Source organism: Entelurus aequoreus, linkage group LG02 (assembly GCF_033978785.1).
Source record: "Entelurus aequoreus isolate RoL-2023_Sb linkage group LG02, RoL_Eaeq_v1.1, whole genome shotgun sequence".
In the NCBI taxonomy this organism is placed as follows: Eukaryota; Metazoa; Chordata; class Actinopteri; order Syngnathiformes; family Syngnathidae; genus Entelurus; species Entelurus aequoreus.
In genome coordinates this window covers 11099715-11116551 of record NC_084732.1, presented here as the reverse complement: position 1 = coordinate 11116551, position 16837 = coordinate 11099715, and the positions used below count along the sequence as shown (strand labels likewise).

Here is a 16837-nt window from a genome sequence, read left to right as displayed (position 1 = left end):
CACACACACACACACACACACACACACATAACACACGCACACACACACACACACAAACACACACACACACGCACACACACACACACACACACACACACGCACACACACACACACACACACACACACACACACACACACACACACACACACACACACACACACAAGGAGATGTTGCCTTCAGGTGTTGTGGTACATTCCAGTCTTGTCCTGCACTTCTTTCACAGATCTTTGGTCTTGCCCAACTTTGGTTTACTTGACCTGAGTTTAGCTTATCTTATCTTAGTTTATTTTATCTTAGCTAACTGTAGCTTCATTTCTTATCTTATTATATATTATTATTTCCTATATTTGAGTTGAATTCAGTTGAGTTACATTTAGTTTAGTTCAGCATAGTTTAACTTAGCTTATTTTAGTTTAGCTTAGTTTAGGTTAGTTTAGTTGATCTCAGCTTATTTTATTTGAGTGTATCTTAGCTAATCTTGTCTTATCTTATCTTAGTTGAAAAGATAAAAAGTTTGGAGTTAGTTTAGAGGAAGGCAACATTGTTTTATAAACATCTCAGTCTGTGTTGCCATGGCAACATGTGTCAGGAAGAAGAGTTTATCACTGGAATGCTGACATGACAACTTTCTGAAGAAAACACTGTTAGCATTGTATGCTAACATGTTATGAATATGATGCTAATGTTGTACTTTCACTTTCTCACTTCACCTCCTACATCCTACATCCTCACCTCCTACATCCTACATCCTCACCTCCTACATCCTACATGTTGACCTCCTGACCTCCAGATGTACGACCTGAGTTCCCCAGCAGAGCAAAGGTCAAGTTCAGGTGTGTGCGTGAGTGACAGCAGCTGCAGCAACATGGCTCCTCCTCCATGTGGGCGGGGAGGGCGTTGTCATGGCGACCAGGCCTCCTACAGCTGCCAGTGTGTGCCCGGCTACTCTGGCCATGTGTGTGAGGAGGGTGAGTAGTTCATCTGGGCATGTCTGTGTGAGGAGGGTGAGTAGTTCGTCTGGGCATGTGTGTGAGGAGGGTGAGTAGTTCATCTGGGCATGTGTGTGAGGAGGGTGAGTAGTTCATCTGGGCATGTGTGTGAGGAGGGTGAGTAGTTCATCTGGGCATGTGTGTGAGGAGGGTGAGTAGTTCATCTGGGCATGTGTGTGTGAGGAGGGTGAGTAGTTCATCTGGGCATGTGCGTGAGGAGGGTGAGTTGTTCATCTGGGCATGTGTGTGAGGAGGGTGAGTTGTTCATCTGGGCATGTGTGTGAGGAGGGTGAGTAGTTCATCTGGGCATGTGTGTGACAGGAGGGTGAGCAGTTCATCTGGGCATGTGTGTGAGGAGGGTGAGTAGTTCATCTGGGCATGTGTGTGAGGAGGGTGAGTAGTTCATCTGGGCATGTGTGTGAGGAGGGTGAGTAGTTCATCTGGGCATGTGTGTGTGAGGAGGGTGAGTAGTTCATCTGGGCATGTGTGTGAGGAGGGTGAGTAGTTCATCTGGCCATGTGTGTGTGAGGAGGGTGAGTAGTTCATCTGGGCATGTGCGTGAGGAGGGTGAGTTGTTCATCTGGGCATGTGTGTGAGGAGGGTGAGTTGTTCATCTGGGCATGTGTGTGTGAGGAGGGTGAGTAGTTCATCTGGGCATGTGCGTGAGGAGGGTGAGTTGTTCATCTGGGCATGTGTGTGAGGAGGGTGAGTTGTTCATCTGGGCATGTGTGTGAGGAGGGTGAGTAGTTCATCTGGGCATGTGTGTGACAGGAGGGTGAGCAGTTCATCTGGGCATGTGTGTGAGGAGGGTGAGTAGTTCATCTGGGCATGTGTGTGAGGAGGGTGAGTAGTTCATCTGGGCATGTGTGTGAGGAGGGTGAGTAGTTCATCTGGGCATGTGTGTGTGAGGAGGGTGAGTAGTTCATCTGGGCATGTGTGTGAGGAGGGTGAGTAGTTCATCTGGGCATGTGCGTGAGGAGGGTGAGTTGTTCATCTGGGCATGTGTGTGAGGAGGGTGAGTTGTTCATCTGGGCATGTGTGTGTGAGGAGGGTGAGTAGTTCATCTGGGCATGTGCGTGAGGAGGGTGAGTTGTTCATCTGGGCATGTGTGTGAGGAGGGTGAGTTGTTCATCTGGGCATGTGTGTGAGGAGGGTGAGTAGTTCATCTGGGCATGTGTGTGAGAGGAGGGTGAGCAGTTCATCTGGGCATGTGTGTGAGGAGGGTGAGTAGTTCATCTGGGCATGTGTGTGAGGAGGGTGAGTAGTTCATCTGGCCATGTGTGTGTGAGGAGGGTGAGTAGTTCATCTGGGCATGTGCGTGAGGAGGGTGAGTTGTTCATCTGGGCATGTGTGTGAGGAGGGTGAGTTGTTCATCTGGGCATGTGTGTGAGAGGAGGGTGAGTAGTTCATCTGGGCATGTGTGTGAGGAGGGTGAGTAGTTCATCTGGGCATGTGTGTGAGGAGGGTGAGTAGTTCATCTGGGCATGTGTGTGAGGAGGGTGAGTAGTTCATCTGGGCATGTGTGTGAGGAGGGTGAGTAGTTCATCTGGGCATGTGTGTGAGAGGAGGGTGAGTAGTTCATCTGGCCATGTGTGTGAGGAGGGTGAGTAGATCATCTGGGCATGTGTGTGAGGAGGGTGAGTAGTTCATCTGGGCATGCGTGTGAGGAGGGTGAGTTGTTCATCTGGGCATGTGTGTGAGGAGGGTGAGTTGTTCATCTGGGCATGTGTGTGAGGAGGGTGAGTAGTTCATCTGGGCATGTGTGTGAGGAGGGTGAGTTGTTCATCTGGCCATGTGTGTGAGGAGGGTGAGTAGTTCATCTGGGCATGTGTGTGAGGAGGGTGAGTACTTCATCTGGGCATGTGTGTGAGGAGGGTGAGTTGTTCATCTGGGCATGTGTGTGAGGAGGGTGAGTTGTTCATCTGGGCATGTGTGTGAGGAGGGTGAGTAGTTCATCTGGGCATGTGTGTGAGAGGAGGGGGAGTAGTTCATCTGGGCATGTGTGTGAGGAGGGTGAGTAGTTCATCTGGGCATGTGTGTGAGAGGAGGGTGAGTAGTTCATCTGGCCATGTGTGTGAGGAGGGTGAGTAGTTCATCTGGGCATGTGTGTGAGAGGAGGGTGAGTAGTTCATCTGGGCATGTGTGTGAGGAGGGTGAGTAGTTTTTCTGGGCATGTGTGTGAGAGGAGGGTGAGTAGTTCATCTGGGCATGTGTGTGAGGAGGGTGAGTAGTTCATCTGGGCATGTGTGTGAGGAGGGTGAGTAGTTCATCTGGGCATGTGTGTGAGGAGGGTGAGTAGTTCATCTGGGCATGTGTGTGTGAGGAGGGTGAGTAGTTCATCTGGGCATGTGTGTGAGGAGGGTGAGTAGTTCATCTGGGCATGTGTGTGTGAGGAGGGTGAGTAGTTCATCTGGGCATGTGCGTGAGGAGGGTGAGTTGTTCATCTGGGCATGTGTGTGAGGAGGGTGAGTTGTTCATCTGGGCATGTGTGTGAGGAGGGTGAGTAGTTCATCTGGGCATGTGTGTGAGAGGAGGGTGAGCAGTTCATCTGGGCATGTGTGTGAGGAGGGTGAGTAGTTCATCTGGGCATGTGTGTGAGGAGGGTGAGTAGTTCATCTGGGCATGTGTGTGAGGAGGGTGAGTAGTTCATCTGGGCATGTGTGTGTGAGGAGGGTGAGTAGTTCATCTGGGCATGTGTGTGAGGAGGGTGAGTAGTTCATCTGGCCATGTGTGTGTGAGGAGGGTGAGTAGTTCATCTGGGCATGTGCGTGAGGAGGGTGAGTTGTTCATCTGGGCATGTGTGTGAGGAGGGTGAGTTGTTCATCTGGGCATGTGTGTGAGAGGAGGGTGAGTAGTTCATCTGGGCATGTGTGTGAGGAGGGTGAGTAGTTCATCTGGGCATGTGTGTGAGGAGGGTGAGTAGTTCATCTGGGCATGTGTGTGAGGAGGGTGAGTAGTTCATCTGGGCATGTGTGTGAGGAGGGTGAGTAGTTCATCTGGGCATGTGTGTGAGAGGAGGGTGAGTAGTTCATCTGGCCATGTGTGTGAGGAGGGTGAGTAGATCATCTGGGCATGTGTGTGAGGAGGGTGAGTAGTTCATCTGGGCATGCGTGTGAGGAGGGTGAGTTGTTCATCTGGGCATGTGTGTGAGGAGGGTGAGTTGTTCATCTGGGCATGTGTGTGAGGAGGGTGAGTAGTTCATCTGGGCATGTGTGTGAGGAGGGTGAGTTGTTCATCTGGCCATGTGTGTGAGGAGGGTGAGTAGTTCATCTGGGCATGTGTGTGAGGAGGGTGAGTAGTTCATCTGGGCATGTGTGTGAGGAGGGTGAGTTGTTCATCTGGGCATGTGTGTGAGGAGGGTGAGTTGTTCATCTGGGCATGTGTGTGAGGAGGGTGAGTAGTTCATCTGGGCATGTGTGTGAGAGGAGGGGGAGTAGTTCATCTGGGCATGTGTGTGAGGAGGGTGAGTAGTTCATCTGGGCATGTGTGTGAGAGGAGGGTGAGTAGTTCATCTGGCCATGTGTGTGAGGAGGGTGAGTAGTTCATCTGGGCATGTGTGTGAGAGGAGGGTGAGTAGTTCATCTGGGCATGTGTGTGAGGAGGGTGAGTAGTTCATCTGGGCATGTGTGTGAGAGGAGGGTGAGTAGTTCATCTGGGCATGTGTGTGAGGAGGGTGAGTAGTTCATCTGGGCATGTGTGTGAGGAGGGTGAGTAGTTTATCTGGGCATGTGTGTGAGGAGGGTGAGTAGTTCATCTGGGCATGTGTGTGAGGAGGGTGAGTAGTTCATCTGGGCATGTGTGTGAGAGGAGGGTGAGTAGTTCATCTGGCCATGTGTGTGAGGAGGGTGAGTAGATCATCTGGGCATGTGTGTGAGGAGGGTGAGTTGTTCATCTGGGCATGTGTGTGAGGAGGGTGAGTTGTTCATCTGGGCATGTGTGTGAGGAGGGTGAGTAGTTCATCTGGGCATGTGTGTGTGAGGAGGGTGAGTAGTTCATCTGGGCATGTGTGTGAGAGGAGGGTGAGTAGTTCATCTGGGCATGTGTGTGAGAGGAGGGTGAGTAGTTCATCTGGCCATGTGTGTGAGGAGGGTGAGTAGATCATCTGGGCATGTGTGTGAGGAGGGTGAGTAGTTCATCTGGGCATGTGTGTGAGGAGGGTGAGTTGTTCATCTGGGCATGTGTGTGAGGAGGGTGAGTAGTTCATCTGGGCATGTGTGTGAGAGGAGGGTGAGTAGTTCATCTGGGCATGTGTGTGAGGAGGGTGAGTAGTTCATCAGGGCATGTGTGTGAGGAGGGTGAGTAGTTCATCTGGGCATGTGTGTGAGAGGAGGGTGAGTAGTTCATCTATATATATATATATATATATATATATATATATATATATATATATATATATATATATATATATATATATATATATATATATATATATATATATATATATATACATACAGTACAGGCCAAAAGTTATGTACTTTACAACTACTACTACTACAACTACAACTACTACAACTACAACTATGAACAACTACTACAACTACAACTACTACAACTATGAACTACTACAACTACAACTATGAACTACTGCAACTACAACTACTACAACTATGAACTACTACAACTACAACTACAACTACTACAACTATGAACTACTACAACTACTACAACTACAACAACTATGAACTACTACAACTACTACTACTACAACTATGAACTACTACAACTACAACTACAACTACTACAACTATGAACTACTACAACTACTACAACTACAACAACTATGAACTACTACAACTACTACTACTACAACTATGAACTACTACAACTACAACCACTACAACTATGAACTACTACAACTACAACTACTACAACTATGAACTACTACTACAACTACAACTACTACAACTACAACTACAACTATGAATGAACACATGTGGAGTTATGCACTTAACAACTACAACTACTACAACTATGAACTACTACAACAACAACTACAACTACTACAACTATGAACTACTACAACTACTACAACTACAACAACTATGAACTACTACAACTACTACTACTACAACTATGAACTACTACAACTACAACTACTACAACTATGAACTACTACAACTACAACTACTACAACTATGAACTACTACTACAACTACAACTACTACAACTACAACTACAACAACTATGAATGAACACATGTGGAGTTATGCACTTAACAACTACAACTACTACAACTATGAACTACTACAACTATGAACTACAACTACTACAACTATGAACTACAACAACTACAACTACTACAACTATGAAATACTACAACTATGAACTACTACAACTATGAAATACTACAACTATGAACTACAACTACAACAACTATGAACTACTACAACTACAACTACTACAACTACAACAACTATGAATGAACACATGTGGAGTTATGCACTTAACAACTACAACTACAACAACTATGAACTACTACAACTACAACTACTACAACTACAACAACTATGAACTACTACAACTACTACTACTACAACTATGAACTACTACAACTACAAATACTACAACTATGAACTACTACAACTACAACTACTACAACTATGAACTACTACAACTACAACTACTACAACTATGAACTACTACAACTACAACTACTACAACTACAAATACTACAACTATGAACTACTACAACTACAACTACTACAACTATGAACTACTACAACTACAACTACTACAACTACAACAACTATGAACTACTACAACTACTACTACTACTACAACTATGAACTACTACAACTACAACTACTACAACTATGAACTACTACAACTACAACTACTACAACTACAACAACTGTGAATGAACACATGTGGAGTTATGCACTTAACAACTACAACTACAACAACTATGAACAACTACAACTACAACTACTACAACTACAACAACTATGAACTACTACAACTACAACTACTACAACTACAACTACAACAACTATGAACTACTACAACTACTACTACTACAACTATGAACTACTACAACTATGAACTACTACAACTACAACTACTACAACTACAACAACTATGAATGAACACATGTGGAGTTATGCACTTAACAACTACAACTACAACAACTATGAACTACTACAACTACAACTACTACAACTACAACAACTATGAACTACTACAACTACTACAACTACAACTACAACAACTATGAACTACTACAACTACTACTACTACAACTATGAACTACTACAACTACTACAACTACTACTACTACAACTACTACTACTACAACTATGAACTACTACAACTACAACTACTACAACTACAACAACTATGAATGAACACATGTGGAGTTATGTACTTTACAAAAAGAAGTTGTATATTGTAGTTCCTTCAAAATAGCCACCCTTTGCTCTGATTAGTGTTTTGCACACTCTTGGCATTCTCTCCATGAGCTTCAAGAGGTAGTCACCTCAAATGTTTCACTTCAAGAGGTAGTCACCTCAAATGTTTCACTTCAAGAGGTAGTCACCTCAAATGTTTCACTTCAAGAGGTAGTCACCTCAAATGTTTCACTTCACAGGTGAGCTTGAAGCGCGTGTCGTGTATTCATATATATATCATGTACTTATATATATATGTATTTATATGTCATGTACTTATATATATATGTATTTAAATATATCATGTACTTATATATATATATATATATTTATATGTCATATATTTATATATATGTCATATATTTATATGTCATATATTTATATATCATGTACTTATATATATATATATGTATTTATATGTCATATACTTACATATATATGTATTTATATGTCATGTACTTATATATATGTATTTATATGTCATGTACTTATATATATATATGTATTTAAATATATCATGTACTTATATATATATATATATATTTATATGTCATATATTTATATATATGTCATATATTTATACGTCATATATTTATATATCATGTACTGATATATATATATGTATTTATATGTCATATACTTACATATATATGTATTTATATGTCATGTACTTATATATATATGTATTTATATGTCATGTACTTATATATATATGTATTTAAATATATCATGTACTTATATATATATATATATTTATATGTCATATATTTATATATATGTCATGTATTTATATGTCATATATTTATATATCATGTACTTATATATATATATATGTATTTATATGTCATATACTTACATATATATGTATTTATATGTCATGTACTTATATATATGTATTTATATGTCATGTACTTATATATATATGTATTTAAATATATCATGTACTTATATATATATATATATATTTATATGTCATATATTTATATATATGTCATATATTTATATGTCATATATTTATATATCATGTACTGATATATATATATGTATTTATATGTCATATACTTACATATATATGTATTTATATGTCATGTACTTATATATATATGTATTTATATGTCATGTACTTATATATATATGTATTTAAATATATCATGTACTTATATATATATATATATATATTTATACGTCATATATTTATATATATGTCATATATTTATATGTCATATATTTATATATCATGTACTTATATATATATATGTATTTATATGTCATATACTTACATATATATGTATTTATATGTCATGTACTTATATATATATGTATTTATATGTCATGTACTTATATATATATATGTATTTATATGTCATATATTTATATGTCATGTATTTATATGTCATGTATTTATATGTCATATATTTATATGTCATGTATTTATATGTCATGTATTTTTATGTCATATATTTATATGTCATGTATTTATATGTCATATATTTATATGTCATGTATTTATATGTCATATATTTATATGTCATGTATTTATATGTCATATATTTATATGTCATGTATTTATATGTCATGTATTTATATGTCATATATTTATATGTCATGTATTTATATGTCATGTATTTATATGTCATGTATTTATATGTCATATATTTATATGTCATGTATTTATATGTCATGTATTTATATGTCATGTATTTATATGTCATATATTTATATGTCATGTATTTATATGTCATGTATTTATATGTCATATATTTATATGTCATGTATTTATATGTCATATATTTATATGTCATGTATTTATATGTCATGTATTTATATGTCATATATTTATATGTCATGTATTTATATGTCATGTATTTATATGTCATATATTTATATGTCATATATTTATATGTCATGTATTTATATGTAATGTATTTATATGTCATGTATTTATATGTCATATATTTATATGTCATGTATTTATATGTCATGTATTTATATGTCATGTATTTATATGTCATATATTTATATGTCATGTATTTATATGTCATGTATTTATATGTCATATATTTATATGTCATGTATTTATATGTCATGTATTTTTATGTCATATATTTATATGTCATGTATTTATATGTCATATATTTATATGTCATGTATTTATATGTCATGTATTTATATGTCATATATTTATATGTCATGTATTTATATGTCATGTATTTATATGTCATGTATTTATATGTCATATATTTATATGTCATGTATTTATATGTCATGTATTTATATGTCATATATTTATATGTCATGTATTTATATGTCATGTATTTATATGTCATATATTTATATGTCATATATTTATATGTCATCTTTCTCCCTCCCTCAAGTAGACCTTTCTCCCCCCTTCTCCCCCTTGGAGTTCCGGGAGCTACCCCCACTCACGCCCCACCCTACTCAGATTTTTACCCCCCTAGATCATCGCTCACCTCCACCACCCCCTCCACGAAGGCGTGCTCCACAACCCCCCAGCCATACTTCACCTTTCTCACGCCAACCCCTTACACGCCCTCAACGTCCACCTTCAGTAGTTCGTCCCAGCTCTGACGCTGCTCACTCCCCCTCCCCCTTACGGCAAACCCCGCCTCGCCCTGACAGCAGTCCTGAATATCTCTGATACAGAAAAGGGTTCAGCAGTAGACCACATTATCAGCTGGGCCCAAGGTTGCCTACATCAAATCATGGCACCTTCTACATCCCTGTTGTGACTACCAAGAGAGTAAACATTGGGAAACTTAGCCACCCTGCTAACCTAAACAATCTCATTCCTATTATCTCCAAATCAAAGCCAACATCGAAGCCTGTCAATAACACCATCAGGATGGGTCTGCTCAATGTCAGGTCTCTGAATAGCAAATCATTTTTAGTCAATGATTTTATTAGCACTTCTAAACTTGACTTTATGTTTTTAACTGAAACATGGCTGGAACAAAATAACAGTGCAAGCATTCTGATCGAGACAGCACCCCCCAACTATAACTTCATTGATATATGTAGATCGGGGAAAAGAGGTGGAGGGGTTGCTGCTATATTTAAAAACATGTTTCAGGGGAAACAGATGTCACTCGGTGAGTTTACATCATTTGAATACCTGTGTGCTGTGTTGAAATGCTCTCCCAAAATTCTCTTGTTAATTATCTACAGGCCACCTAAATATTCTGCAAATTTTTTTGATGATTTTACTGAACTATTGTCTAGCATCTCCACTGACTTTGACTGCCTGGTTATAACTGGTGATTTTAATTTTCATATTGACGATTTAAATGACAAGGGCGCAAAAGAACTTTTTACTATTTTAGACACATTTGAACTGTCTCAACATGTGAAAGAGGCTACACATTATAAGGGACACACCCTGGACCTGATTATCACAAAAGGTCTCAATGTTTCTGATGTTCTTGTGATTGATCCTTCATTGTCTGATCATTTCTGTGTTTTCTTTAATATTTCTGTAATTCCGGACACACAAACAGAATCAAAGAATGTCAAAAAGCGGTACATAAATGAACATGCTAATGTCCTCTTTAAAAACGCCATCTCCTCACTACCACCTCTAAACCCATGTCATGCTGATGATCTTGTAAGCAACTTTAATTCCAAAATTGTGAATATCATAGATATCATTGCACCTGTTACAGTTAAAACGATTTCTGGCAAGCAAAAGGCACCCTGGAGAAAATCTGCTGCTGTAACAGCCCAGAGAAGAGAGTGCAGGAAGGCTGAACGAATCTGGCGGAATACAAAACTTCATATTCACCATGACATCTATAAAGAGAGCCTCCAGGCCTACAATTTAGTCTTAAAAAGTGCTAGAGAAACATTATTCTCCAATATCATAAACAGCAACACAAATAAGGCCAAAACCCTATTCACAATCGTTGACAGACTGACTAAACCCCCAACACAAATACCAGCCGAACTCCATTCCACGCAGAAATGCAATGACTTTGCATTCTTTTATACTGATAAAATTGAAGGCATCAGACGCACCATCAATATCTCAAGTAAAAAAGTTGGATCACCACCCCATTTAGGCAAAAGTAACACAGCAATGATGGCAAGCTTTAATGCCATAGACTCTAAAACTCTAGTGGAAACGGTGACAGCTCTAAAGTCATCCACCTGCTGCCTTGATGTTTTACCTACCAACTTCTTTAAGAATGTTTTTGACTGCCTATCAACAGACATCTTGCAAATAGTTAATAATTCTATTAAATCGGGCAATTTCCCGAAGGCTTTCAAAACTGCAGTCATTAAACCTCTTCTAAAAAAGCAGAGCCTAGATGCCTCTGTTATCAACAACTACAGACCAATTTCAAATCTACCATTCATAAGTAAAATAATTGAGAAAGTTGTCCTCCAACAACTAAATCACTTCTTGGCTTCTACTGGCTGCCACAACAACTTCCAGTCAGGATTTCGACCTCTTCATAGCACAGAGACGGCCCTTCTTAAAGTTATAAATGACATCCGTCTAAACACAGACTCTGGCAAAACTTCAGTATTAATGCTTTTGGACCTCAGTGCTGCATTTGACACTGTCGACCACTCAATACTTTTGGACAGGTTGGAAAACTGGGTGGGGATCTCAGGCACAGTTTTAAGCTGGTTCAAGTCATATCTACAAGATAGGAACTATTTTGTTTCCATTGGTGACTTTGTATCAGAACCAACCAACGTAACGTGTGGAGTCCCCCAAGGTTCAATCTTGGGGCCGACTTTATTTAACATCTATATGCTCCCACTAGGACAAATCATGCAAAATAATAACATTGACCATCATTGCTATGCCGATGACACCCAAATCTATGTAGCGCTATCACCAAATGACTATCGCCCCATAGATCTTCTGTGCCAGTGCATTGAGCAAGTCAAACACTGGATGTGCCAAAATTTCCTACAACTAAATGAAGATAAAACTGAGATAATTGTTTTTGGTGCTAAAAAAGAAAGGTTTAAAGTCATCCAACACCTTCAATCACTGTCCCTGAAAACCTCAAATAAAGCCAGAAATCTTGGGGTTATTTTAGATTCTGATTTACATTTCGACAGTCACATCAAATCAGTAACAAAATCGGCCTACTATCACCTCAAAAATGTAAAAAGACTTAGAGGGCTCATGTCAGCTCAAGACTTAGAAAAACTTGTACATGCCTTTATTACCAGTAGGCTAGACTATTGTAATGGTCTCCTTGCAGGTCTTCCCAAAAAAACTGTCAGGCAGCTACAGCTTGTTCAGAACGCTGCTGCTAGAGTTCTAACAAAGACCAAAAAATGTGAGCACATTACACCAATTCTTAAATCCTTACATTGGCTCCCTGTACATCAGAGAATAGATTTCAAAATCCTCCTGCTCACATATAAATCACTACATGGTCTAGGGCCCAAGTATATCACTGATATGCTCCCACTATATACGCCCTCTAGATCACTAAGATCTTCTGAGACCAATCTGTTAGCGGTTCCAAGAGTAAACTCAAATCAAGGGAGATCATCATTCAGTCACTATGCAACACATAGCTGGAATAAACTTCCTGAAGATGTCAGACTCTCCCCAACTCTCACTACTTTTAAAACTAGACTGAAGACTTTTATGTTCACCTTAGCTTTCAGCTAAATCTTTTAATCTTTTAACTTTTAACGTCTGCACTGTTTTTATTTTTATTGTCTGCATTTTAATTTTGCTTTTATTTTCTTTCATTTCACTTTGTTGTCTGTGAAGCACTTTGAGTCTGCCTTGTGTATAAAAAGCGCTATACAAATAAAGTTGCCTTGCCTTGCCTTGCCTATATGTCATGTATTTATGTCATGTATTTATATGTCATATATTTATATGTCATGTATTTATATGTCATGTATTTATATGTCATATATTTATATGTCATGTATTTATATGTCATATATTTATATGTCATGTATTTATATGTCATATATTTATATTTCATGTATTTATATGTCATATATTTATATGTCATGTATTTATATGTCATGTATTTATATGTCATATATTTATATGTCATATATTTATATGTCAAATATTTATATGTCATATATTTATATGTCATGTATTTATATGTCATATATTTATATGTCATGTATTTATATGTCATGTATTTATATGTCATATATTTATATGTCATGTATTTATATGTCATGTATTTATATGTCATATATTTATATGTCATGTATTTATATGTCATGTATTTATATGTCATGTATTTATGTCATGTATTTATATGTCATATATTTATATGTCATGTATTTATATGTCATGTATTTATATGTCATATATTTATATGTCATGTATTTATATGTCATATATTTATATGTCATATATTTATATGTCATGTATTTATATGTCAAATATTTATATGTCATATATTTATATGTCATGTATTTATATGTCATATATTTATATGTCATGTATTTATATGTCATGTATTTATATGTCATATATTTATATGTCATGTATTTATATGTCATGTATTTATATGTCATGTATTTATATGTCATGTATTTATATGTCATGTATTTATATGTCATGTATTTATATGTCATATATTTATATGTCATGTATTTATATGTCATGTATTTATATGTCATATATTTATATGTCATGTATTTATATGTCATATATTTATATGTCATGTATTTATATGTCATGTATTTTTATGTCATATATTTATATGTCATATATTTATATATATGTCATATATTTATGTCATGTGTTTATATGTCATGTATTTATATGTCATGTGTTTATATGTCATGTATTTATATGTCATGTATTTATATGTCATGTATTTATATGTCATATATTTATATGTCATGTATTTATATGTCATATATTTATATGTCATATATTTATATGTCATGTATTTATATGTCATGTATTTATATGTCATATATTTATATGTCATGTATTTATATGTCATATATTTATATGTCATGTATTTATATGTCATGTATTTATATGTCATATATTTATATGTCATGTATTTATATGTCATATATTTATATGTCATGTATTTATATGTCATGTATTTATATGTCATATATTTATATGTCATGTATTTATATGTCATATATTTATATGTCATATATTTATATGTCATGTATTTATATGTCAAATATTTATATGTCATATATTTATATGTCATGTATTTATATGTCATATATTTATATGTCATGTATTTATATGTCATGTATTTATATGTCATATATTTATATGTCATGTATTTATATGTCATGTATTTATATGTCATGTATTTATATGTCATGTATTTATATGTCATGTATTTATATGTCATGTATTTATATGTCATATATTTATATGTCATGTATTTATATGTCATGTATTTATATGTCATATATTTATATGTCATGTATTTATATGTCATATATTTATATGTCATGTATTTATATGTCATGTATTTTTATGTCATATATTTATATGTCATATATTTATATATATGTCATATATTTATGTCATGTGTTTATATGTCATGTATTTATATGTCATGTGTTTATATGTCATGTATTTATATGTCATGTATTTATATGTCATGTATTTATATGTCATATATTTATATGTCATGTATTTATATGTCATATATTTATATGTCATATATTTATATGTCATGTATTTATATGTCATGTATTTATATGTCATATATTTATATGTCATGTATTTATATGTCATATATTTATATGTCATGTATTTATATGTCATGTATTTATATGTCATATATTTATATGTCATGTATTTATATGTCATATATTTATATGTCATGTATTTATATGTCATGTATTTATATGTCATGTATTTATATGTCATATATTTATATGTCATATATTTATATGTCATATATTTATATGTCATGTATTTATATGTCATGTATTTATATGTCATATATTTATATGTCATATATTTATATGTCATGTATTTATATGTCATGTATTTATGTCATGTATTTATATGTCATATATTTATATGTCATGTATTTATATGTCATGTATTTATATGTCATATATTTATATGTCATGTATTTATATGTCATGTATTTATATGTCATATATTTATATGTCATGTATTTATATGTCATATATTTATATGTCATATATTTATATGTCATGTATTTATATGTCATGTATTTATATGTCATGTATTTATGTCATGTATTTATATGTCATATATTTATATGTCATGTATTTATATGTCATGTATTTATATGTCATATATTTATATGTCATGTAATTATATGTCATGTATTTATATGTCATATATTTATATGTCATGTATTTATATGTCATGTATTTATATGTCATGTATTTATATGTCATGTATTTTTATGTCATATATTTATATGTCATATATGTATATATATGTCATATATTTATGTCATGTGTTTATATGTCATGTATTTATATGTCATGTATTTATATGTCATGTATTTATATGTCATGTATTTATATGTCATATATTTATATGTCATGTATTTATATGTCATGTATTTATATGTCATATATTTATATGTCATGTATTTATATGTCATATATTTATATGTCATGTATTTATATGTCATGTATTTATATGTCATATATTTATATGTCATGTATTTATATGTCATGTATTTATATGTCATATATTTATATGTCATGTATTTATATGTCATGTATTTATATGTCATGTATTTATATGTCATGTATTTATATGTCATGTATTTATATGTCATATATTTATATGTCATGTATTTATATGTCATGTATTTATATGTCATATATTTATATGTCATGTATTTATGTCATGTATTTATGTCATATATTTATATGTCATGTATTTATATGTCATGTATTTATATGTCATATATTTATATGTCATGTATTTATATGTCATGTATTTATATGTCATATATTTATATGTCATGTATTTATATGTCATGTATTTATATGTACTTTGTGTTTGTGTTTTCCTGCAGAGCTTCCAGAATATTCTGTGGCTGCAGACGCACACGTGCACTACCAGCTGGCTGCACCTCTGCCGGCCCGCAGGACAGCGGTGCAGATCATGGTCCGAACCCGCAAACACAGCAGCACCCTGGTCAGCCTCACAGCCAGGCTGCAGATGGAGTATTTGACACTGGAGGTAATACTTCATGAAATACTCCTTCTTCATGCTGTGTACATATTTCACTATACTAATACTTCATGAAATACTCCTTCTTCCTACTGTGGACATATTTCACTATACTAATACTTCATGAAATACTCCTTCTTCATACTGTGTACATATTTCACTATACTAATACTTCATGAAATACTCCTTCTTCCTACTGTGGACATACTTCACTATACTAATACTTCATGAAATACTCCTTCTTCCTACTGTGGACATATTTCACTATACTAATACTTCA

General features: G+C 35.4%; 1 protein-coding gene across 2 annotated transcripts in view; it reads left to right on the top strand.

Moving 5' to 3' along the window:
* si:ch211-186j3.6 (neural-cadherin) overlaps positions 1-16837 on the top strand; it is a 250919-nt gene that overhangs the window by 200265 nt on the left and 33817 nt on the right. The window contains exons 31-32 of one of the 2 annotated variants that reach the window (XM_062021330.1): positions 792-969; positions 16400-16566. In XM_062021330.1, coding sequence (XP_061877314.1) covers positions 792-969; positions 16400-16566 — 345 coding nt within the window. The remainder of the gene's footprint in view (positions 1-791; positions 970-16399; positions 16567-16837) is intronic. The other variant, XM_062021337.1, reaches the window with a different exon arrangement.